Source organism: Euphorbia lathyris, chromosome 1, assembly GCF_963576675.1.
Source record: "Euphorbia lathyris chromosome 1, ddEupLath1.1, whole genome shotgun sequence".
NCBI lineage: Eukaryota > Viridiplantae > Streptophyta > Magnoliopsida > Malpighiales > Euphorbiaceae > Euphorbia > Euphorbia lathyris.
The window spans coordinates 125,736,595-125,763,304 of NC_088910.1; the positions used below are offsets into that span (position 1 = coordinate 125,736,595).

The window sequence follows — 26,710 nt, forward strand, 5'->3', positions numbered from 1 at the left end:
CTAAACAATTTTTTTATTTTAAATTGTATGTTCCTTTAAAATATGTATCTACAGTCAATTGTTTCCTCTTTTTATGCGAATAGAACTCAATTTCATTTTAACTTTTTGAAAAGCATAAACTACGTTAGTCACATTCTTCTCATTTTGAAGCAAGTAATTTTTCAAAGTAGGTAAGTAAGAAAATCCTTTTTGGAGAAACATTTTGAACCTGATCATCTTCCATACCCAACACGATTCAGATAAATTAATACAATATTCATTTGCCGATAAATTATTAACCTTAAGTTTTATGTACATATGATAATAAGCTCAAAATGAGAATCAAGTCATTGTGATGGCAATGGATATCCTATCTAGTGTTTATAGTGATATTTTATTTTCTGGCAAAGAAATAAATACAATTTTTATTACAATAATTGAATATTTTATATTTCAAGTATATTCCAACTACCAATTTAAGTGGTGAACGTGGCGATTAGTTATCAACTTGTCATATGATCTACGTGTGCTGTAAGATTAAAACAAGTATATGCTTTAATTATGTGCCTTTGAGCAAGCAATTAGCCTACGTGTATTACACTAAAAAGCCACAAGAGAAGAGCATTGTCATCCACGTAATCCTTACCTTCCACCACTCATTATTCTCTTTCCTGCCTCTCTTTCTCACAGCTCAACGCACACAATTTACAGAAGAAGATACAAATCTGATGATACGATTATGATACGGTATCCCGTTAACCCGTTGTTGCATCCGTCTCCACACAAAACAAGGCTTGTAAACTATTACAAAATTTACATATATACAATAGAGTTACAGTTTTTGCAGTTACATTTGGTTCCTGCCTTCTATCTATGCATCCCCACTGTGGCATCTTCCCGGTCTTCAGGGTAGATTCAACGGATCAGAAGGGTGCAACAAACCCATGCCGCTATAGAGTTATGGCACAAGAGATTACACAACAGCTATTGTCATACTACCAAAACTATACCTAAAATTCCACAAGTGATTTGGGGATTTCTCGAAACATATGTGGTAGCAGCCCCATTCAGGAACTGTCATCCCGCAAATACTAGGCAACTCATGAAGGGCAAAAATTAAAATGTCAGAGCTCTAAAAATTTACGTTGTTCCTGTTTCATCTGAGCTAGCCGAGGCATCACTTCCAACAGTACCTCCTCCGCCACGAATCTCATCGTCACTGAACAAACTCTCCTCACTTGAATTTGAGAATGGCCCACTATCATCATCACTGCCCAAATCTGCCTTCCTCCTCCTAAGTTCTTTTATTCCTCTACCTTGCAAAGCCAAACGCCTTCTTTTCCTTGCTTTCCGCTTTCCCTTTGGGAACTCGTCTCTTTGTGACTCGAGGCTTTTACTATCACCTTCCTTCACAGGTCTTCCCTTGCCATTCTCATTATCTTCTGACTCCTCAGCATCCACCTTGCGCCTTTTCCTACTTGAATTTGTCTGGAGTACAATAATCAAAATTAAACTTAATCAATGATTATAACTTTAAAACACACACCCTAATTGAAAAGAGAGATTTTCACTTATGCTACTTTCTAATTGTCACATAGGTAAGCAAGTGTAGCAAGTACATCTCCCTGATTTTCCTCAATTCGCAAATTTTCTTCACATAATTTTGCAAGCTATTTCCATTTGTTCATATCTAAAATTGCACAATGTTTTGGCTCCGTATCCAATTTAACTAGCAATCTGTTCTTTTCACCATTAGATAATTCCTTCACGCACAGTTACCAACAATGTAGAGTTCACCCTATAATTAAACAAGGGAAGAATACAAAAAATATGTAGTTCAATTTATATCAGACCAAAAACCAGTGTTCTCATAACGTGACATACTTTATTGTTGTTTTATAGAACGGTAACATTTCCCTATCCGACATAAATTGTGTAAGAACTCAGTTCTTGAAGAAGAAGAAATGTACTGTCAAAGAGAAACAAGTCACTGTGTTGATTTAAATCAAACCATATGGTAGTTTTCTGTACTTCTCCAAATAAACAAACTACAAGATCTTCCATCTAAATTCATCATCACCATGATCCCTCAAGTACATAAAAAAAAAAAATAAGCAGAGCAAAATATATATGCAAATCATCTGGCAAACACCTTCTATAGCAAGGTGCGTGATAAATAAACTAGAATTATGGTCTTACTTATCGAGCCCTCTAATGGGTGCCCCGGGGCGCTAGATAAGAAATATATTTTATTATTTTTTATACAACACACATTAAATGGTTTGTATTGGAAAATGTTAATATTTTGTTAATGATTTGCATTGTACTTAGTCAAATTCTATGCATTAAATATGGCTGTAATTGGGTAGTTTAGCTGTCATTTGTACCATTTCTTCTTCTTCTTCTTCTTCTTGTCTCTCTCTCTACAAATCTAACGTTTACTTCTCTCTCTCTCTCTAAAGTTTAATTCTCTATATAAATCACGCCTTACAATTAGACCATCTTTTTTTGTTCGATCTTTCCGAATGCTAAAACCGTGACGACGTGCATAATTTTGGTAGAATGCACATGCTTCTTCTTGACTTAAAAATGTTTGACCCACAAATGGTTGTAACTGTAGGTTTGCTTGATCATAAGTTTCTTTTGCATTATTTGGAGGCTACACTGGAATTGAAGTATGTAATGAATTTTCCAAATTCGGATCTTCCCCCATGAACGCAACTATTTTTCATTGGATGAGAGGACATTCAAATCAAGCATTTTGCTTTCAAAAATTAGAAAATCAAGTATCAAAGAAATAAGTGGGGAATTGGAAATTATATTTTTGGTTTAAATTTCACTGAATATGCCCAGAAGAGTTAGAGGAGGAGATTGAGTTAGAGGATGAGATTGAGTTGGAATATGTCCAGGTAAAATAAAGATGACAATGGGTGAAAGTGACTTTCCATATCTCCTGTACAAAATGCTGCTGGTTATTAATTATTTCCTTTAAATAACAAAAAAAAATCCTGATTACTTCAATTAATTTTAGCACAATTATTTAAGCTTTTGCCTTTAATTAATTAATTTGTGACCACTTAATGCATATTATATAAAAAATAATAAAATATATTTCTTATCAAGCGTTCCGGGGGCATCCGTTAGCTTTTGCCCTTACTTATATAGCTTAATCAAAACAGTGACTCTCAACACAATAGATATAACAAATCTGCCAGTTTTGCATATAAACCAACAAATACGCTGAAATCATTTCCAAACAGACTTCCCCCACTCCTCAAACAATATATGCCACCTTCACAATTCATAAAACCTTAAATATATCAGAATACCACCCAGTTTAGTCAAGACTATCCTGCATTTTGAACAGATTGCATTCTTTAATTACCGAATAGCATGTAGATTTCAACAACTAGCATCTATAGTGTCTCCAGGAAAAATCAACTAATGTGCATTAAAACAAAACAAATTACAAAATAAAATAAATAAATAAAAAATCAGCTTACTTTGGGACCACGGTCGACCAACTGAGCCCACTCATGTCGGTTCCTAAGGCAGTCAAGAACAGCCTGAGAATGACTTGAATATGCATAGCGCTCTCCATTATGCTTCCTCAAGTTGTGCCAATGCTGCAAATGGAGTAAACAGAAATGAACAAGCCATTTTTTTGCTGCTCCTACAACAGGAGGCAGACAAACATTCACAAAATACAAGGTGCTTCATTCTATACAAAATAAAAGCATTACCGGCAGGACAGCATTACAGAGTTCCTCATATGTCATGCGCCGACCTTTGCTCATAATCTCATTGATTAATCCTACAGAAGAATAATTATGAGGCATAGGAATATAAATATATACCAATAACTTAAAACATGAGTAAATAACATACACAATTTTTTAGTTCCTCGAGAGTAAACTACCTGGTAAAGTGCGATGAACAGGAACCTGAACAATTCCTGTCTCATCATCAGACATATTTCTTGGTGAATTTCGGACAGAAGACAAATGATGGTCATTAATCTCAGTACAGGAAGATAGGCCACTGTTTAAATTTGAGGTTGAGGTAGAAAGTATGTTTTTCTTTACAGCATGGACTGCTGCCTGAGATCCATTATCCTCTCTCTTGGGCAACTCATCAGCTGTATATCCTGTATTATGTCTTCCCAAATCAGGAGAAGATGGTACTTTGTCTGTCTTTTTAGCCCCATCATCAGGCTCATGAGGACGGGCAAACCCATCTTTGTTTTTTCTTCTAGGAACCTGCAAAATTTTATCAATTGAAGCTCACTTAAGGAAAAAGCTGACAATAATCTATACTCACAAACACAAGCACAACTCAAAACGTCAACATAGAAATCATGTTCATGCAATGTGAACCTTACCGAATTATGATCCCTTCCTCCATAACCTGATGTTCGCTTTATGAGCATGCTTGTTGCACTTGGAGATGCCAATTGGGGCAAGCTTCCTGCATGCCGAACACGTGGAACACGAGGAACCCTGGGAGAACTATTGAGTTCTTGATGCAACAGCAAAGCAAGCTGGCAAATAAAAATTGAAAAGGGAAAAAGGAAAATCAATCTAAACCAGCGGAGAAGCATTATAAAACAAAATCAACTCACTAATATGATATCGAAATTCAGTTAGCACCTCTTCATCACTTAAAGTCGCAGATGAATTAGTAGCAGGTGGAGGAACAGATGGCGCATGATTTCCCTTGGATGATGACTGGCTATTTGAATGGTTCAACTTTTCACCTCTTAGAGGTAAACCTGAAGCCGAGGCCTTGTTCTGAACCTGTGAAGGGCATCCATTTTGCAGCGATCCAGTAGCTTCAGAGGAATTATGAGATAAAGATGATTTGGAAGATGAGTGAAGTGCTGAATCTTTTGAATCAGACAGAGCTCTTTTATGAATAGATGCATGTGAAATCTTGCTTGAGTTTGATGCTTTTGAAGTGGAATTCACAGAGGGTTTTAGACGCTCTTTTGCTGCTTTTCTTGATATGTCTTGACTGTCTTCATCCTTAAGTTTGACCATATCACTTGCAGCTCGATCTTTCTTAATACTAGAGTTGCACTCAGCTGGTGCCTGTTGCTTGGTACTAGGATTAGAATCCAGATTATCTGCAGATCTAGCAGTGTCGCTAGCAGATGATTTGGACATAATAACAGTGGCTGAAGCAGAAGATGACTTTCCTAAACATAGAACTATTTTATTCTGACTAGGTAATGCCGAAGAATGAGAAGTATTTTCACCCAATTTTGACAGTTCATTGGCCAATGCTGAACCAAGTTTTGGCTCTGATGAGCATTTTTGCAATGGAGTTCGACCCTCAGACCCTTCCAGTTCTCGTTTAATCTTTAAGTGATCACTAGCTATTTCTGTGTGTTTACTTGCATGACAATCACTGACTGCTTCTGCTGTCCTTTCACTCTCTTGGGTCTTATCATGTCCAGATGATGAAATACTTAATGGTATAGTATTCATTTTCAAGTTTTCATTTATGTCATTGTTAGGAGCCCCAATATCTTTTGTATCACAGACAGATGATTGACCATTCAAGAGCCTACTCGAATCATCATCTTCTGCATCTGATTTAACATTAGGCTGCAAAGAACCGGAAGATATGTCATCGTCGCCCTTTATCTGATTATCCTTAGCTTCTGAAAAAGTTGTAACTAGTCCATCAGTTGCAGGCTTCACATGACATCCGACGGAGCTCTCCACATTATCATCTATATTCCCATTTAGAACGTTATCTCCCTAAAAGAAAGCATTACTAAGTTATCCTAGCATACTAGGTTAAGAAAAAATGCATAAAGATAATGAATAAATAATTGAACCTAAAATGAGAATATGCATGATACTATACTATAACTTACATATCCCATCACCATTAACTTGAGAATCAATAACTACCTCAAAAATCAAGAATTAAGACGGCTACATATGTTACTGTCAAAATTGCATAATTGAAACATCTTGCTAGATTCATGTACCAGCTTTCTCTTACCACAGACAATAATTCTTTTCACTAGCAAAATGTGCTCCATTACATCTACTTCTAATAAGATATGCATGTGTCGTTTCTCTTTGCAGCCTAATTTTGTGGTTATCATTAACTGAGTTACATATTCAACCATGGGTTTTCCAAATTTGATTGACTTACATCACACAACCAAATTTAACCTGAATATTAGTAAAATGCAATCCCCTTAGATGATGCATAAGCATTTCCAACTGAACTCAACTAACCTAAACAAAAATCTCCTAAGTTAGTTGGCTTCGGACTCAGAAATGTGTTTCCTTCACCTGGTTTAGGGCCCTGGCCCATAAGGTCGTACTAAATGTGCAAAATACGATCTAAATATTTCCCTCTAAATAATGTCAATTTTACCACTCAATATCTTGCCCCCTACTTTAGATGTAAGCCTAGTAATTACATCTAGTATCATCAGGTTAATTCTATGATTAGGATCATCGTTGAAACCACCCCAAATCATGAGTCTCATTGGACTTTTTGCTTCTAAGGCATTTAGATTGTCAGTTGCACATAATTATCCAATTCAAAACACACGGAAGTAGCATAATAGCCGCAAGAATATATTCATGGTCTTTCTACAAAAAGTAGGAATCCAGTAAGGCTTCTAGATGCAGAGACAGTTAGAATTCGAAACTTGTATGGCCAAACACATAACAGTAAAGACTATGTTTGTGTAGATTTGTAGTATCTTTCAAATCTTATTTAAACTAGATTCTTCATGTTTATTAGATTATTTTATACACAACAAACAAAATGGTGTACTTGTATATGTGATCTCAAGTCAGAAAGACAGAAACATGTATCAAGCATTCTACCTAAAATACCACACTGTACAATCCTACAGAGAACAGAACAATGATTTCCCAAGAGAAAACCAGAAAATGAAAACTCTTCATCTACTACCAAAGGAGAATGAGTGCATAAAAGCTTACCTCTCGTTCCATAGGTAGTTTCTGAACAACGTTTTCAGGTGTTGATGCAACTAGGTTGTCAAATTTGGAAGAGCTCTCAACAGCTAATGGACCTTCAGGACTAGCTTTTCTTTCATTCAATTTGACTCCAGTTGCAAAATCATGTCTAGCAACGTCAGTAGATAAGGTCTCTGAGGAACGCTCTATCTCTGATACGGAGTTCTTTGACTTCTCAAAACCATTGCCCACAGGAAGATTATAATCTGATTCATGATCTGTACCTGTGGAGTCTCCAAGATTCTTATTCTTAAGGAGCTGGTTGTCATTCTTGATAGACTTCGGTCTTCTGTCTTCATAAAAATCCAATGGTTTTGCATCACTGGTGGATGTCAATGCTAGTAATAAGAATAAAAACAGAAAAGGAATGGGAGTCAACAAATGCATGTCTAGCACTAGCACTACATGTGACCACCTTCAGCGTTTATGCAATCAGTACAAACAATGCACAATGTATGAGAAAGAAGAAACCTTTTAGTATAAAAGAAAATAAACAAGATGAAATATGTGAAGTTATGAACAAAAGAATTGCACAGTCCATCAAATTACCTGTTCTAGAAACATTTGAAACTCTCTTCTTCAAGTCCATCTCCTTATATGTAGATCTAGCCTTTTTCTTTCCACTACGTTCTTTAGGCATTGCCAGATCCTCTTTCCTTCGCTTTCCAGAATGTATTACAATTGGCCTAAGTAAACTTCTCTCCTTTGTAACTTCAATCTGTGAATGGCTAACATCATCATCCCCATTCACCCAATTCTTCCTTTCTTTGGAGTACACTTTCCTGTCCAGAGTACCTTCTTCACCTCTTCCCCTCATGCCAACCAAAGCTGCTGCAGGAGTTGCAAACACAGTCTCCTTAGCCAATGAAAACAAAACACCTGCACCTTTATCAACAGTATTCTCATGGTCTTCCTCATTCCCAGAACCCTCCTCATCCCAACATGGGAATTCCCTGTATTGGAAATTAAACTTCTTAGGCACATACCCAGCGCACTTCCACAACTCTGGTGTAAACACAGACAAACCAGTAAACAATGCAGGATCACCACCCGGAATGCCTTGCACATGTACCCTCTCCTCCATAGGTATATCGGTCCACAGCCTGAAAGGCCGGGTTGCTGGCCCAGTTGCAGCATAACTGCTCTCAAGTCGAATTGTTTTAGTGGGCAGCTCAACCAGCAATTGAGCAACTTCGGTCTCTTCACTCTCATCTTTATTGTTCTTGATTTTGCATTTGTCACAGGCAAATGACTCTTCCCCCTTAACGTACCGAGAACAGCGTGTGTGCACCCACACACCACACTCATCGCAATTTACCATCTCCTCCCCATCATCAAAATTGACCCCGCACACACAATCCACCGTCCACGAGCCATCGCCCCAGTCCTCGTGCATGTCATGGCTCGGAAGGCGGTGCGACCGCCCCTTCATATCTTCTACCCCCGGCGCCCCACTAACCCGAGAAAAAAGAAAGAAATACCGCCCTAGAAATCACCAGGACATGAAATACCAAAAAAACTAAGTACCTCTCAACCTAAAGCGAGGCGAATTCAAATCGTTTGGTGTTGAATTATAGGGTGATATATAACAGTTTTCCCTAATTCTTAACGAATTCAAGCGTAAAAGACAATTGAACAAGAATGAGTACCTGGCGAATTCAAACCTTCATCTTGTTTAGTTAGAGCTAACTCCAAAACTCCGCAAGACAATGAGATGAATTGATATCTCGAAGGTTAATGAAAGAGAAGGGAAAGTGTTTAGCAGCTGAAAAAGAAAAAATGAAGTCTGTGGAAAGAGTGTCGATTTGCTTCCCGTACTTCTCTTTTCTGCGCGGAACGAAATGGCTTGCGTACAAACCAGCGGAATCGAAACGGCAAAGAAAGTTTTTGATAATATTTTGACGTCCGTGCCTCTATTGACTCTTTCCTTTCGCAGGTTGGCTCCGTCAATATCACGGGCTTGACAGAAGGCGAGCCAGCCTTGAGGTCTGGCCCACTAAAAAATTATAACAATTCAAAATTAAGTCTCTTGTTGTGGAGCATTTTGTTTACCTTTCCTCTAAATTATGACATGCTTAAACTGGAACTGTCATGTATTAGACAATCCACGTTCAGTTATTATCCTTGGTGTATCCCACAAACCATTGATCGATATCAGTCTTGCTAATATCCAGTTTGTGATCGTGTTGGTGAAGATATAAGTCATGCATTTCTTGAGTGTTTAACGGTTAAGTTTGCTTGGGGGATTTTTTTGTGATAATCGAATGGAAGCAATTAGAGATATTAAAATTTGGTTGGGTAATATGTTGTCATTAGTTTAGACAATTAAGTTTGTAGAGATAGCAATGCTCATCTGGATAATATGAAGAAATCGAAACACGATGGTATGGAAAAATAAATGGTTACAACCAGCCGAAATAGTCGCCAATGCCGGGCGGGAGTTTGTAGACTGACAGTCCATACAAAAGTCCCACTCGAAACCTCTTTGCGTCTTCGGTGTCATTTCTGATAAGTGGCATAAGTCTCCATCGGGTTCTATGTACTGTATTGTGGATGCATGAACGTTTAAATAACAAGACTATAGATCCATTGGCTTTCTCCTTCGAGATGGGCGATGTTTTTATGCTCATCATTCTTTTATTCTATGATGTACTGAACCAATTATGGCGGAGGCAATATCAATTCACGAAACACTATCGTGGATTAAATTATCAGATAGAAGTAATACGGTAGTTTAATCGGATTGCCTTTCGGTTGTTCAAACCATTATATTCTTATCGCAAACATATACACAAGTATGGAGCAGTGGTCTAAAGTAATTGTAATTAGAGTAAGGACTACAATGGAGTTCAGAAACCCCACCTGGAAATAGCTTAATCGACTCGCCTTCCAGTAGGAAGAGGGATCAAGTTTTTGGTTAACGCCCTGTTTGGTAAAGAGCATTTTGGGATAAAAAGAGCGGTTTTGACCAACTTTAGCGGTTTGACTACTGAAACCGCTGATTGTAGTGTTTGGTGGAGAGAGGTTTGGGAGAGAGTTTTGGGATGAAAACGCTAATTTAGAAAAAACTCCTTTTAGGAGCTTTTTCAATTAGCGTTTTGCATTATTAAAATTAATGGACTTCTTTAACCCTAATAGATAGACTCATCCTCCAATATTAAAAAAAAAATGTCCTTATTCGTCTTTTTGCACAAACCGCTATTATCAATCAGCTAATTTTTACCAAACAGGTCTACACAAACAGCTAATCAAATCAACTAATGTAATCAGCTAAGCTAATTCCCAAACAGATCTAAGTATTAAAAAATTACTTTTCATGTTCATTCTTATTTTTCCATATGAAAGAGTCAACAAGAGCTTGTTTTAGATTAATGAAGTATCTTGTTGACTAGGAAATCTTTAAACAGAATCAGATCATCTACAATGTCAAAATCTAAGAAAATATTTCATAAATAATATCCTTTTGATAATATTAATGGATAGTCATAAATCACATTTTTCATAAGCTTTTTGAATCTCCAGCTGTAATTCTAATAAATCTATATCTAACCGTGAATGACCAAATACTACGTGATCATTAAAGTTTCCAGAAATGGTAAATTGAATGCTACGAATTTATACGAATCTTTCACGTCAGATTGCTTACCGTCGGCCGATAACCATCTTTCTCGTTTGAATTCTAAGCAATCTTCTCCCCATATGAATTTCATCCGGCCGATTGAGTAAATTGAATATGTTACCAGTGATCCCGCCGGAACGTAGACGCTACCATTTCTGTTCAAATATAACCTGTCAACTATTCTTTCTCATGCTACCTGTCAAATATAACCTTAAAAAATTACAAATAAAGTTTCCAGAAATGGTGATTACTAATCACTGCAAATTACTTTAACAAAAGAGGAAACTGTTGTATACTTTTATGCTTATGCTGCTGAATCAGAATAGAAAATTATTAGGGATGATCATAATTGCTGTTCAAATTTCCTTAAATTTAAAATGTGTTTCTATATACATAAATAGCTAAGACTTAAAAAGAGAAGTATAATGACATGCTTTTCATACTCATAATCTCAGAGATTTGACTACACAATGACGACCTGATTTGAAGTTTTTGATGAATAACTTACTAAATTGTTCTACTTTTTCTTCATCAGAAAAGCCTATGTTGGTGAAGCTGGAGATACTACTTGATGCCTTTCATATTCAAGAAGTTTGTGATTTTTTTTTTTTTTGAATCAAAGAAGTTTGTCATGGGCAATTTTGTTCTGGAATATTTAATTTAATTCCTTTTCAAGTCTGAGATCAGGGACCTTTACACGATTACTAAATCTGTGGATGTTTTTGACGATCCTGCGTTCTATTACTTCCTACAAAAAGAGAGATGTAGGCGGTTTAGTGAGTTTTCTTTGATAATAAAGTCAGTAACTTTATTAGAAATGGAGAAAGTAACTTTATTACAAAAGGAGAGGATTCGTGATCCTCTAGAGTTGAAAAGCCTCTGGAGTTGGTGAAGTTGAAAAGCTACCACATTTTTTTTGGACTCTGTCTGCGTATAACATTTGATTGTTATCACAAGCTCCTTTAAAAGTAGGATTGTGATCGAGTCGAACTTTGACCTGCTCAGACTTGGTTTGTCATAATATTAACGAGCTCGAGCCGAGTTTCGAGCTTAATGTTTGAGCTCGTCTCATTTAGAAGTCCGTTTATTCACGAGCTGCTCATGATCCAACTCGTTTATCTTGTTCACGAGCTCATTTGTGAGTAGCTTGTTTCTTTTGTTCACGAGCTTACTCATTAGAAGCTCGTTTATTTCGTTCACGAGTTGCTCATTTATTTTTTCACGAACTTACTTGTGAGCAGTTTTTTTTTGTTCATGAGCTTACTCACTAGCAGCTTGTTTATTTCGTTCACGAGCTTTTGCTCATGGGCAGCTTGTTAAGTATGTTCCTAAACACGCTCGTTTATTATGTTTGCAAATGAAATAATATCAAATAAAATAATTGTATGTTTAACAAATGAAATAATATAATTTTATATGCATAAATATTAAAACCTCTGTTTAGTCATTAAATAAAAATAGTGTGAGGAGAGGGAGGCAGAAATGAAAAGAGGAGTGGGAGGAGGAGAAGTGAATGTGACGAAGATAAAAAAGTGATTTGATGATGATGATTACAAAAAAAAAAACCTTAAATTCCTTCCATATCCTTCTAACATAATCTACATTTTACTGTTATCGTTGTAATTTATAGCATTTTTAGTATTTAATTACTAGTTATTTTGTACATTTTAATAAATTTTAATAATGGTTTTTGTTTATTTTCTTCATTTTATGTATCTAAGCCACTTTATGTGTTTTTTAAGACACTTTCGCAAGGTTTTCGGCACAAATAACCAAGTTAGGGCTTAAGGCGACAATTCGGGAGTAAAAGGGACCAGAAAAAATGAGTTTTAGTGACACTCAGCGTGCACCTCGTCGCGGATGGATGCTGTAAGATAAAAGTCCAATTGTTCACACTAGGACAGATTTGACACATTTTCGTATTTTCAACTTATCTCCCTCATACAAACTCGGATTGAGGTGATTCAAAATGCGTTGGAAAGCTAAGAGAAAGATGCACAAATGACTAGCAATAATCATTTCCAAATTCGAAGTGTATCAGGCCCAGAAAATTATCCAAAGTTGATGAACATGTTGTACAACCTTTGTCAAATTTCACACTTTGGTGTACAACTTTCAATTTGTCTCACTAATATATATAACCTTATAAGTGACCAGACAATATGGTATACAACAGGTAAAAATGACCGGTCAACGCTCAGTCAATGCGCCACTCCATCTTTGACCGGTCAAAACGTCAATTTTTTTTTGATAAATTACTTCTATACCCTTATTTAAGAAAAACTTCTCTATATTAATTTTCTCTTTCTTAGACTCTCTCTCTCCTCTATTTCTTTCTTTTTCTCTCTCTCTAATTACCCAGATTTGTGCTTTAGCAAATGGATTACTAGTTTTAAGAAGGTGAAGAAATCGAATAGATGAATATCGCATGTGATTCTCAGAGCTACCGTCGTATGAAAACCCAAATTCTTCCTATGAAAGACGAAGTAGATTTTCAAATAATGGTTGATTTAAGAAATTAGCTTCCATCTACGGTTTCCATTCGAATTCTTCTCAGATGTATACTCGAATGTAACCTTCTCGAACTTCATCTTTTTTGTCTCCTGATCTTCTTCTCATCATCTCCGATTACGATTACGATTCCGATTCGAATCCCTTTGCTCCGCATGACCACATCTTTCTCCTTTCTCAGTATTCCGCTCATGATTGATTTTTTGAAGAATTCTCCAATCTGGTGAAAATGATTGCTTGCATAACAGCATGATAATGGAAAAGGAAAGCATTATTTATTAATTGCAACTCCTCTATGGTTTTCCACAACTCTCTAGTTTTGACCCAGAAATCATTTGCATTTAGAGACTGGAGTTGTTCAAAAGCTTCTTCGAAAATATGGTTCCAAGCAGATATCAGGGAAATTCTTGCATAATCAGAATGGTCTCTTAGCTAATAAAAATGAGGCTTTGTGGTATGCCCTTTGTGGTTTCTCTAATGCAAATACTACTGCAAAAAGATCATTCTCTGTAGTGGAATAATTTCTTTTAGCACTATCAAGAGTTCTTGAGGCATAGTAAATAGCATTTGTAAGCTTTCCATTCTTTTGTCCCAACACAGCACCTACTGCATAGTTACTAGCGTCACACGTTATCTCAAAAGGATACTCCCAATTCGGAGGCTGGATAATTGGAGCTGTCGTCAACAATTCCTTCAGGTGATCAAATGATGTCTTGCATACTGCACTAAAATCAAAAGGAACATCTAGCTGCAATAACTTAGTTAGAGTCTGAGTGATTTTAGAAAAGTCTCTAATAAACCTTCTATAAAATCCTTCGTGACCAAGAAAAGAATGTCCTTCCCGCATGGAGGTGGGGTAAGGTAAAGTTTTAATCAAGTTAATTTTAGATTTATCAACCTTTTGATGATACTATATGACCTAATATTAAACCTTGATCAACCATGAAGTGACATTTTTCATAATTCAACACTAAATTTGTTTCAATGCATCTTTTTAACACTTTAATAAGATTTTCTAGACAATCATCAAATGAATTACCACAGACAGTAAAGTCATCCACAAATACCTCTATGATATTCTCTACATAATCTGAGAAAATACTAACTATACATCTTTGAAACATTGCAGGTGTGTTACATAATCCAAACGACATACGACGGTAGGCGAATGTACCAAAAGGGCAGGTAAACGTTGTCTTTTCCTGGTCTTCAGGTGCTACGGGAACCTACATAAAACCATCATGACCATCAAGACAACAATAATGAGAACGACCCGCCAACCTTTCTAACATTTGATCCATAAAGGGAAGGGAAAAATGGTCCTTCCTTGTGGAAGAGTTCAGTTTTCTATAGTCTATACAGACTCTCCACCCATTTTGCACACGGGTTGGAATCAATTCACCATTATCGTTATTTACCATAGTAAAACCAGTTTTTTTTCGATACTACTTGAACTGGACTAATCCATTTGCTACCAGAAATTGGGAAGATCATACCTGCATCTAGAAGTTTCATAACTTCTTTTTTTACTACCTCTATCATTGGTGGATTAAGCCTACACTGAGCTTCTCGTGTCAGCTTATAACCATCTTTTAGCAAAATCATGTGCATACAAATAGAAGGACTGATGCCTTTCAAGTTAGCAATTGTCCATCCAGTGGCTTCCTTGTATTCTCTAAGGACTCTCACAAGTTTCTCTTTTTCCAAATAGGTCAATTTGTTCAAAATGATCATAGAAAGAGTCTGATTATCACCCAAATAGGTGTATTTCAGATGTTCAGGTAAAATTTTCAACTCCAATTTGGGTGCCTGTAAAATAGATGAAAGAAGCTTGTTGTTAGCTATTGGAAGATTAATGTAAGACATATTATACTTGATATGTTTCAGACTTTCCGATTCAGAAACTAGATTTTTCATCTTTTCACAAATGTCATATTTTACTTCAAGATTTTTCAGCTCTTTATAATTAATTCCTCCATTAATAAATAACTTCAAGTTATCTGCATTAGTTAACTCAAAAATTTGCTGAGTTAGATTATCAATTATATCAATAACAAAAACAGAATTAACATCATTGGGAAAACGCATGACTTCATAAATATTAAATCTAATCAGTTCTCCATCAAATTCCATAGTTAAAATACCCTCAGCAACGTCTATCTTTATTCTTGATGTTTTCAAGAATGGCCTTCCTAACAAAATTGGTACAGATTTGGAAGAATAATCTTCCTCCGTATCTAATACATAAAAATCTGCAGGAAACACTAACTCATTAACTTGCACTAAGACATCCTCTAAAACACCTTCAGGATATGCATTGGACCTATCAGCTAATTGAATGATTACTCCTGTTTCTTTTAAAGGTTCCATGTTCAAAGAATGATAAATTGAGCTAAGCATGACATTTATCGATGCTCCTAAGTCTATTATTGCTCTTTCCACTTTCAAATTACCAATTTTACAAGGAATGGTGAACATACTTGGGTCCTTACATTTCAGTGGTAATTTCTTTTGGAACACAACTGAAACATTTTCTCCCATGTGAATTTTCTCATCCCCCTTCAATTTTCTTTTGTTAGTGCATAAATCTTTAAAGAATTTTGCATACCTTGGCACTTGCTTAATGGCATCAAGAAGGGGAATATTTACTTTTATCTTTCGAAACACTTCCAGAATCTCTTTATTTTACTGCTCCTTTTTAGAGTTTGCCAATCTATTTGGAAATGGAGGTGGAACAACATAAGGTTGTTTTGGCTTTGAAATTTCACTGCTGGACAGCTCTATTTCTTTCTCAATTTCCTTTTCCAATGCATAATTTGAAGACTTTTTCATTGGTTCTTTCAATTCTTTCCCACTCCTTAGTGTAATGGTACTTGTATTTTGACGTGGATTCACTTCGGGTTGAGACGGAAGCCTTCCAGAATTCTGGTTCTCTAACTTTCCCACAGTTATGGCAATTTGACTCGTTTGATTCTTTAGATTTTGAATACTAGCCTTCGCATCAGTTTGAAAAGCTAAAGTATTCTGTTGAAATGTGCTTACATCCCGATGAAATGCTAAAATATTTTGCTGCATTTGTTGAACATTAGTAGCAAGAGAAGTGACAATTTGTTCAAGAGAATTACCTGAATTTGCAGGAGGTTGTGATAGTTCCTGAAGGTAAGTAATATAACCAATCTTTTGCCTTATCCATTAAAGAGAACGAAAAAGCTCGCATTTTAATATGGTCAATATTCACATCTTGTGGTTTCATGCTAGAACAAACAACATAAAATTCTTTGAGATGTTTGTAGGGATCTTCACCTGAAAGTCCATAAAAACTAGGAAACAGGTGAATCAAACCATAATTTAATTCAAAATTCGCATCAGTTTGTGCTAATTCTATGCACAATGGTTGTTGATTGACATCTGGATTACTGGCCCTACACAAAGGTTGTTCATTAGACATGATTTCAGGTTCTTCAAAAAAAATTGACAAACTAAATTCTATCTCAGAAGTGACAGAAGAAGAATTAGAGGAATTTTTTTGAAGTTTAGCATGTAATTCTCAAATGACGAGCAGTCTTCTCGATTTCAGGATCAAATTGAAAATCACTTCCACGAGAAGTACGGGGCATAAAAAATTCAGAAAATAATGATAACAGTCCCCGACAATGGCGCCAAAATTTGTTAGGTGTCGAAACCAACAAATATTATTTCCTACTCTGTAAATTTTATAGAAACAGTAAGCAGGGTCGAATCCACATAGATTGATATTATAATCTGAATTTTTAATAAACAATAAATAAAAAGAGGGAGGTTTTGAAATTTTTGTTGATCAATTGAAAGTAAATGATTAAATTAAGACTTTAAGAATGATAAGAAAGTTTCCAGTCAAGATCTATTTCAGTGTTGATTCCATTTAATTGATCATCGAATAGAAATATAAATTTCTCTCTCAAATGAAATGGTTATGAATACTAACAAGTTCTAATACTCTGCTTTTCCTTAATTGTAATTTAAAAGGGAATTGATCCACTAATAAACCTTGTTTATCAATCAATTCTAAATAAGTTTTTAGAATTTAGAATGTAAACAACTTTAGAAATTAGAAAAGCTACCATTTCCACCCAATAATACTCGAATTGGATTATTTAAGATGGATTGACTATTTTTACAAATGCAATCCAAACGATTTAATTTAATCGAATGCATCGGTTTTCCATTTTATTGGATCGATTAAATATAAACGAATTTAAAGATCCAAATAGGGATATATATTTGATAGAAATAAGACGTCAATATTAATATCAAATAAATCTCAAAATTACAGAAAATATCCAAACACTGAAGAAGAGAAACTAAATGAAGAACAATTCTCACAATATTATTGAATCAAACTTTGATAAATCTTGACTAGAACGAAGGTTTTTAGCCACTCGTGACTTTGCAACACAAACAAATAAATTGAAACTAAATCTGAAAAAAATGAAAAGATGTATAACTTTACATTTCTCTCCCCTTTTTATAGGATCAAAGGGTCAAAATAATGGAGAGATTTTCTCCAACAAATTAGGTAATCAACCAATTGAATCCCACATAATCCTCTTATTAATAATAAAATTGAATAATATCATATTGCAGATTTTTCTTCTAACAAAATTCACCAGAAATCTTGCAATGCACTTTTCATACCTAAGACATTTGTATCTCAAGCTGGGCTTGGGCTTTTGAATCACTCAATTTGGATAACCGAGGCCCGAGATAATATCTGTTTTGTCAACATGTCTTGAACTGAAAATTCTTCAAATAACATCTCCACTTGACTAACTTTACAGCTTCATTTGGGGACTGAAACGAACTTGGATTTCATCCTGTAATAGCTTTTCGGAAAGCTTGAAATGTATACTTCAACTTTGATTAAGACCTTCTTTAGATTTTAAAACTCGATGCAGGTGAAAACCTGAGATAACTAATAAAGATCAATAACCAAAAGTGTCATAATTTAACCCAATTTCTAGCAAAATAATTCCTTAGCCTCCAAAATGCATCTAACTTGTAAAATTACTTCTAATAAGCCCAAAAGGAGTAAAACACATTAAAAACCATATGAAAAAAAAGTAAAAATACAAGAATAAAATGCTATCATCAATGCACAACTTTCAATTTTGCACACAAAATTGTACAACCTTTTGGTGACCTCCCACTAAAGTGTATAACTGGTAATTATGACTCATCAACGCGCGGTATTGGCAAGGAGCATATGTTGGTTTCAAATCTGTTGATGCAAGATTATAGGGTGTGGGATTATGACAAGCTTTAAATGTTTTTTCAACATGATAAAACTGAGATTATTAATGTTATGTCACTTCTTATGCATTCCTCAGAATATAAATTTTTATGGATTTACACAAAAATACACGTTGTACTCTTCAAATTCGGGGTATCAGATGATTGGGAATAGTATCTCTCTTATGGAGGCTAGTATTGGTTGGACGAAGATGTGAGATTTGTTTCTGCCTCCAAAAATCAAAAAGTTTCTTTGGAAATTATGCTCTTATTATCTTCCTATTAGAACTTGTTTGGTTCCATGGCATGCTTCAATGCTAATTTCCTGTCTTTTGTGTGATCCAGACGTTGAGCATGATTGTCACTTATTTGATGGCTACCAGTATGCAAGTTCTTGTTGGAATATTGCTGATCTTAGTCCTCTAGAGACCAACATGGATCATATAAGGGGTAATTAGCATTAGTGGTCATAAAAGTTTAGACAATGTCCCAAAAAGGTTACAAAAGTTTAGATTGTCTCAATAAAATCACTTAAGTTTGTTGTCATCCCAATAAATCATTTTGGACATTTTTTTATCATTTTTTCACTAGATTTGATTAGATGACATGTAACCACATGTCTATCCATCACCTGGTATAATAAAAAAAAAAATTAACCCAAGTAAATAATGATTGTCAATTAAAATTTTAATCACAAATTAACTCACATGGCATATCGATTGGTAATTAAAGTATGTAGTTACATTTATTTAAGGGAAAAGTATAAAAATAAACCTTGTGGTTACACCTGTTTTCGATCGGCACCATTGTGGTTTAAAAGTTTACAAATTGGTACCTTAAGGTTCATTCATTTAGCAAACACAGGTCAAATTGACTAATGGTGTTAAAAGTCAAAAGAAAACGAGTTAATTTGGTCCTTATATTTAATAAATTTATAAATTAACCCCCTTATCATCTAATTATCACAAACAAACCCCAAAGTAAAAAATAAAAATCAATTACACCATCTTTTTCATCTCTCTTTAATTTCTTTTTTTTTCTTTCTCTCTCTTCTCTCTCATCTTTGTTAATTTTTCTATCTCTAAAATCAATTTTCTCTCTATAAAATCACAGTTCCAATAATTTCTTCCCATTAAACAATGATAATAAAGCAACTTTATATAAACAAAATGTCTTACTCTAATTCTTTGAAAGATTCTTCAGACATGGATGATCTACCCGGATTGTTATCACTGATGTATGTCAATTTGTGCTTAAGCGTAACAAGCTGCTCGAAACCTTAGTAGATATGATAGATCACGAAAAATACGATGAAGAAGCGGTTTCTACAGAGGTTAATGAAGAAAATAATGGAGCTACTGATCAGATCGGCGCAGAGACAGAGCATATTCTAGAAACTACTACTATAATAGCAAATGCTACTACAAAACAAGCAACAGAAGACGAAGAAACTTCTGGATCCACAGTGTTTTCTTCTCCGAACAACAATGGTCATCGTCAAACTGTGCGTCATGCTCGCAGTGGCAGTGGACGAACCGGATCTCGGAGTTCTCTTGTCTAGCCGTTCGATCACTTTCTAATTTTAATGTTGTTGTGATACAAATACGAATTATCAATTTTAATGCTTATGTTGTTATGAATCTTTATTATCAATTAATGGGAAGAAATTATTGGAATTGTGATTTTAGAGAGAGAAAAATTAACAAAGATGAGAAAGAAGAGAGAGAAAGGAAAAAAAATAAAGAGAGATGGAGAAGATGGTGTAATTGATTTTTATTTTTTATTTTGGGATTTGTTTGTGATAATTAGATAATAAGGGTGGTTAATTTATAAAATTAATAAATATAAGGATCTAACTAACTATTTTCCCTTTGACTTTAAACACCGTTAGTCAATTTGGTCTGTGTTTGCTAACAGAATGAACCTCAAGTTACCAATTTGTAAACTTTTAAACCATAAGGGTGCCGATCGAAATTAGGTGTAACCACAAGGTTTAATTTTGTACTTTTTTATTGGGAAAAGTACAAAAATAAACCTTGTGGTTACATCTATTTTCGAACAACACTCATGTGGTTTAAAAGTTTGCAAAATGGTACATTGAGGTTCATTCCGTTAGCAAACACATACCAAATTGACTAACGGTGTTAAAAGTCAAAGAGAAAAGAGTTAATGTGGTCCTTATATTTATTTATTTTATAAATTAAACCCCCTTAGTATCTAATTATCACAAAAAAGCCCAAAATAAAAAATAAAATTCAATTGCACCATCTTATCTATCTCTCTTTAATTTTTTTATTTTTTTGTCCTCTCTCTCCTCTCTCTCATCTTTGTTAATTTCTCTCTAAAATCATTGAGTTTCGTTGAATTTGATAGTATGCATCAACAAATGTAAAGTTCTCCTTCACCTGAATCCTAAACTCATCATTTACCAGTACATCTTTGTTGTAATTGTTCTGCTCAACCATCTACAAGATGAAAAAAAGAGTAAGAGCAGATAAATTAAAAACAGAATCAACAAACATGGAAAAAAAATTCACAGATTCTAACTAAATTACCTGTTTAAATTAGGAGTGGAATTTACTTGCCTTCCATTTAACTTCTTCCTATATGTCCTTCCTATCTTACAGACCTATAACAATATCTCTGTTAAAATCTTCGAAACCAGAATCAATGCCAGCATGTCCCACTTGTTTGTCAGTTGACTTGGTTCTTTCTATTATTTGTTTTGTTACTTACTGTATGAGTTGGTAAAATCAGGCAGAATAATGATCAACAACTAAAGCCTTGCTTTTTCGTTGTTTGTCAGTTGAGCTTCACACTACTTGTGTATAGGGGCCGCCCATCAGAAAACCTCTGGAAGGGGTTGACCGTCGATCTCCGCCTCTGTGTTAGGCCATGGATGGAGCCCCTCCAGCCATGACCAACCAATAAGAAGATAGGGGCTGAGGCCTATCTTTTTGTATTTTGTTTTGAGTTTTTCCTGTAAAATTCCAAAAGAACTCTGAAGTTTGACAGAAAAAGAAATTTCAGATCGAATGAGAATAGAAGGAAAGTGAGAAAGAACAGATGATGGAAATGAGAAGTAGAAGACGTCTGGTTTTGGTTTGATTTCAAAGAGAATTAACAAACAAAGAGGAGAGAGAAAGAAAAAAATTAAAAATTAAAAAAAAAGATGGAGAAGATGGTGTATTTGATTTTTATTTTTAGGTTTTTTTTGTGATAATTAGATAATAAGAGGGCTTAATTTATAAAATAAATAAATATAAGGACTAAATTAACTCTTTTCCGTTTGACTTTTAACACCGTTAGTCAATTTGGCCTCTATTTGCTAACGGAATAAACCTCAAGGTACCACTTTGCAAACTTTTAAACCACATGAGTGTTGTTCGAAAATGGGTGTAACCACAAGGTTTATTTTTGTACTTTTCCCTTTTTTATTTAATATGCTATGTGGCGTTGACGTGACGTTGAGATGCCACGTCAGCAATTTAGGTGAAAAGATGACACAAAAATATTCAAAGTGACTTTATTGGGGCAAAAACAAACTTAAGTGATTTTATTGGGACAATTTGAATTTTTGTGACCTTTTGAAGATATTGTCTAAATTTTAGTGACCGCCAATAGTAATTACCCATCATATAAGGATTGGTTTATTGATTTATGTGAAACCACTAGTAATGATGTTGTTAGCTGATGCGAACAAGATAGACAAGATTGTGAGGCAGATCATTCATGGAAAATAGCTACTAAGACCAAAGTTTCCATCAAGAATGGAAGGAAACATCAAGAAATAGTAGTTCACAAAGGATTCCTCTCGAACAACTGCAGAGTAGTGCAGAAATACACATTCAGTAGTAGAAACGGGTCGGACAGACACGTTTCGGATAAACACGCGGGTTAAGCATGGACCAATGGGAGAGTGAAACGTGGGAGACAGCTTTTGTGCACCAAGATGAAATAGATGGTTGTGATGTAATGTTCTTTTTGTGTTTTTTTTTTGTTTGGTACCATTTTTCCCTTACTGTTTAGGGTTAAAACTTCACCCTATCAATAGTTTGCTTTGTGGTAGGTGAAGATATTATTATCGGTAGCCACTCTTTTAGCTTTCTTTTCAAGTTTCTATTTTTAGAGTTATTTTGGGCACGAACATCCTGTTCACTCATGGAAATGAGTGAGTAGTTTACTTGTTTCCGGTCTAGCCATCCATAAATGGTGAATGTAAGTATTCCTCTTTTATTAATGAATCATCTTTATCTATGAATGGCTATCAAATGGTGTATTGAATGTTTTAGATAATGATCAAGTCTAAATGCTAGTGAAAAGGGATGACATGACCTTGCTCCTAATTCATAGAAACGGCCACTTGATGAATATCGTTTTGGACGGACACGAATATAACCATATGTTGAGGTTTCTTTTATGAATGCTCCTTGTTCTTAACGCTGGAACAACTTAGCGCAAGGACACTTGGTTAAGCACTGTTCTTAGAATCTATGGAAAAAGGGACACCTGACCTTAGTGACCTTAGAAGGAGAGACTCAAGCCAAGAACCTTGAAGGTGCCTATGTTAATAGGTTAGTTATATAAGCAATCGCCATTCGACATAGCGCTAGACCAGCAACTGTTCCCCCCTGATATTTAACTTAACTCATTCTTGTTTCTTTATTTTATTGCATGTTTACTACAACTACTTCAACTTTAATTGATCTAGTAATTAAGGTAACTACTCTTGATCTTAACTCAATCTCTGTGGAAATGACACTTGGTTTTGCCCAACTATGATAGACCTAGTATACTTGCTAGAGTCCCATTTAAAGAGATCATTAGCATGACGACTGTTGATCTAGATGATCTGGAACCAACAAAACCAACAATTATAGGAGAATTCTTTTCATTGATTTGACGTTCCTCTAAATGTTTTTTTTGTTTCATCGAGGATTGGAAAACTGCTTAGTTGGTTAGCAGGTCTGATATCAATGATGTTATGCATCGAAATGTAATAGATTGTAGTCATCATTGGAGGAAGTCAAAGAAGGAATGAGTTCGATGGAGCTATTTTTAAGGAAGTTAGTTACTGTGGTGTTGGTTTGTTATTTTGGCGTGATGATGACAATTTTATTGCTTGTAGAAGTTTGATGATTTGATGGCCTTTTCAATCTTAAGATTGTGGAAATTCTAGTTATACGTAAGAGTATTAGTTGTGTACTTTTTTTTTTGTACAGCTCCATCGTGTTATTTTTTAAGTAAATGCAAAGTTAGTTGTGGACAACATTTGTTCTAGCAATCAAGCTATCTCTGACTATGATGTTATTATCCAAGAATGTAAGGTTCTTATTTTTAATATGTTTGATTTAAAGATAAATTTTTTTCAAGATTAGCGAATAATGTTGTCCATGTCGTTGTACGACTGATAGGGGTCAAAAACCCCTATCTTTGGGTACGGTTTTAGGACGGGTTTTAGTGTTATTTAGTTAATAAGCGAGCAATTCTCGCATTTAAATGCTTTTGTGTGAGTTAGTTAGAAATTGGAAATGTTTTATTTACTTTTCGTTGTTTAGGCTCGTTTTATGATCAATTTAGGCAAATACGGCCAAAATGGCATGCATATTATAATTCCGTTATCTTTTGAAGCTAATTGATCCGTCAAAAGTCACACCAAACGAAGCGTTTGCTCAAATAAGCGATTGGCGGGTCAATTCAGCCTTTGGACTAATGTTATCTGGAGTTTTTGTGCATGCGCAGGGATAAGTTCGAGCGAAAAACACGTTGTTGGCATTCGGCATCCGCGCGGGGCCGTATCGGGCAAGACTGCTCGACGAACTGGCCTATTTTAGGCCAGCTCACCGAGCAGGCCCTCAGGGGCCTGCGGGAATTGGTCAAAAAGACCAATTCCGCCCCACGACGCCACGATGGACCCCACGACTTCCTACTTGCATAAGGACATGAAATAGGTCATCAAAAGGGCCCGAGCCACGCCTATAAATAGGATTTTTCCAATGTAAATTAGGCATCTTTCATTATTTGTAAATTACTTTAGCTTTCCCCTTGAATTTCCTCTCCATCTCCTCCATCTTCTTCGACCTCCATTGAAGCTCCTTCAAAGCTGTTTTCGAGGAATATTCAAGGTCTGTCCTTAAGACCTAGCAAGCCGATTGCAGAGTAGACAGGTTCCTTGAAATGGATTTTCGTATCTCCTTTTACTTTACTTTGTTTGTACTCTTTGATACAGTCTATGAATCATAGGCTAATTGTATCCTGTGACATTATCCTTCATCTTTAATAATATTTTAGCTCTTATTTTGTTCTATGCTTAATTGTTTAATCTTTGTCTTACGCTTTTTCAATTGGTTTAACTCATTCAAAAGCCCCAAAATCGAGTAGGCACATATTGTGAGCTAAATCTGACCTAGTCAGAGCCTAGGAGATTGACGACCTCTTAGTTGATCAAGCCCAAATTGCTGAGCCTTAGACCTAGTTTCAGCCTTATAAGGGAATCACGCACTAGGAACTTCAGGAGGGTAAGTAGGGTTAATCGCCTTGAATACAAGTGACTTAGATTAGGTTTTTAATCAATAGACCTAATAACCTAACTTCATTATTATCGTTCATACCATGTTCCTTCGGGTAATTGCATTAGTGAAAGATCAATTAGGAGTAGTATAACTTAATTAGGAGTAGTTTAACTTAATTAGGCATAGAATAACTTAGCTAGAACTAGTATAACTTAGCTAGGAGTAGCGTAATTCAACATAGGAGTAGATTAACTTAAGAACAAACTCAAAACCCACAAAGCCTAGATAACACATGAGACCAAGTAATTCGATACTTGTGGTAAATAGGTCATGTGGATTCGATACCTGGACTTTCCAGATTTATTACTTGATAACAACGGGGTACACTTATCCCTTAGTGAGTCTTCTTCACCGAAGGCGCATCAAGTTTTTGGCACCGTTGCCGGGGAAAAAGAAAAGAGAAAAAGAGAAAAACAGAAAAAGAAAAGAAAAGAAAAGAGACGAACAAAAAGGGGAGAACTTCATTCCCCAGTTCTTAAAATCAAAACGTCTCAAGAAAACGTCCTAAAAAGAGAATAATGAATAAATAAAAAGCTCAGTCACTTCATATTTGCTAAAGCCATTTGAACCTTGTTTTTCTAGCGCTAGAACTATTAACCCTTGTTGTACCTTTAACCCTCTAACCACATTACAACCCCAATTCGAGGCTGTTTTTGATATCATCAGAGTCATATAGCATAGTAGAGGAACTCGGATGACGTGCAAAATCAACGTAATCCTAAGCAAGAACATAAGCCGAGAGTAAACACTTTAGCCACCAAGATTGTGTGAAATGAGTGAACTACCTATGGTGAGGTGTTTTACTTAGCGATCCCCTCAAGTTCGTTTAATTGAACATGTGTCCTTTTTCTTAAAACATATGACCTATGATAATTGAAATGCGGCTTTTGGATATCGTGTCTCTACTTTGTATTTCCGAATGCATGTAATTACAAATCCTCGAAATTGTGTCAAGCACCTAGTCAAACCAGGAGGTTTTCTAGCTTGCTTGTGATTGCGGGTTTAGTTTTTTTTAGTTTACTTGGGGACAAGTAAAGTTTTAAGTGCGAGGAGGTTTGATAGGGGTCAAAAACCCCTATCTTTGGGTACGGTTTTAGGACGGGTTTTAGAGTTATTTAGTTAATAAGCGAGCAATTCTCGCATTTAAATGCTTTTGTGTGAGTTAGTTAGAAATTGGAAATGTTTTATTTACTTTTCGTTGTTTAGGCTCGTTTTATGATCAATTTAGGCAAATACGGCCAAAATGGCATGCATATTATAATTCCGTTATCTTTTGAAGCTAATTGATCCGTCAAAAGTCGCACCAAACGAAGCGTTTGCTCATATAAACTATTGGCGGGTCAATTTAGCCTTTAGACTAATGTTATCTGGAGTTTTTGTGCATGCGCAGGGATAAGTTCGGGCGAAAAACACGTTGTTGGCATTCGGCATCCGCGCGGGGGCGTATCGGGCAAGACTGCTCGACGAACTGGCCTATTTTAGGCCAGCTCGCCGAGCAGACCTGCGGGAATTGGTCAAAAAGACCAATTCCGCCCCCACGATGCCACGATGGATCCCACAACTTCCTACCTGCATAAGGACACGAAATAGTTCATCAAAAGGGCCCGAGCCACTCCTATAAATAGGATTTTTCCAATGTAAATTAGGCATCTTTCATTATTTGTAAATTACTTTAGCTTTCCCCTTGAATTTCCTCTCCATCTCCTCCATCTTCTTCAACCTCCATTGAAGCTCCTTCAAAGCTGTTC

General features: G+C 35.5%; 1 protein-coding gene across 4 annotated transcripts; it reads right to left on the reverse strand.

Annotated features, from left to right (window-relative positions):
* Positions 1-683: 683 nt before the first annotated feature.
* LOC136210923 (uncharacterized) lies at positions 684-8,883 on the reverse strand. 4 transcript variants are annotated; one of them, XM_066002387.1, is made up of 9 exons: positions 8,642-8,882; positions 7,542-8,477; positions 6,957-7,330; positions 4,629-5,744; positions 4,361-4,519; positions 3,899-4,238; positions 3,723-3,793; positions 3,483-3,605; positions 684-1,467 (listed from the first exon to the last, which is right to left on the reverse strand). In XM_066002387.1, the coding sequence occupies exons 2-9, from the start codon at positions 8,422-8,424 to the stop codon at positions 1,120-1,122; spliced, it is 3,414 nt and encodes a 1,137-aa protein (XP_065858459.1). In that variant the 5' UTR covers positions 8,425-8,477; positions 8,642-8,882; the 3' UTR covers positions 684-1,119. The 4 variants fall into 4 exon arrangements, with proteins under 4 accessions (XP_065858459.1, XP_065858462.1, XP_065858460.1 ...); XM_066002390.1 differs by having other exon boundaries at positions 7,542-7,945; positions 8,642-8,879; XM_066002388.1 differs by having other exon boundaries at positions 6,957-7,285; positions 7,542-8,883.
* Between the last annotated feature and the right edge of the window lie 17,827 nt (positions 8,884-26,710).

Coding starts and splice junctions, on each gene's coding strand:
- LOC136210923 (XM_066002387.1), bottom strand. CDS start 8,424: ATGAAGGGGCGGTCGCACCGCCTTCCGAGCCATGACATGCACGAGGAC. Junction 7,331..7,541: donor TTCAAATGTTTCTAGAACAG/GTAATTTGATGG, acceptor TCTTATTACTAG/CATTGACATCCACCAGTGAT. Junction 3,606..3,722: donor TCTGTAATGCTGTCCTGCCG/GTAATGCTTTTA, acceptor CTCCATTTGCAG/CATTGGCACAACTTGAGGAA.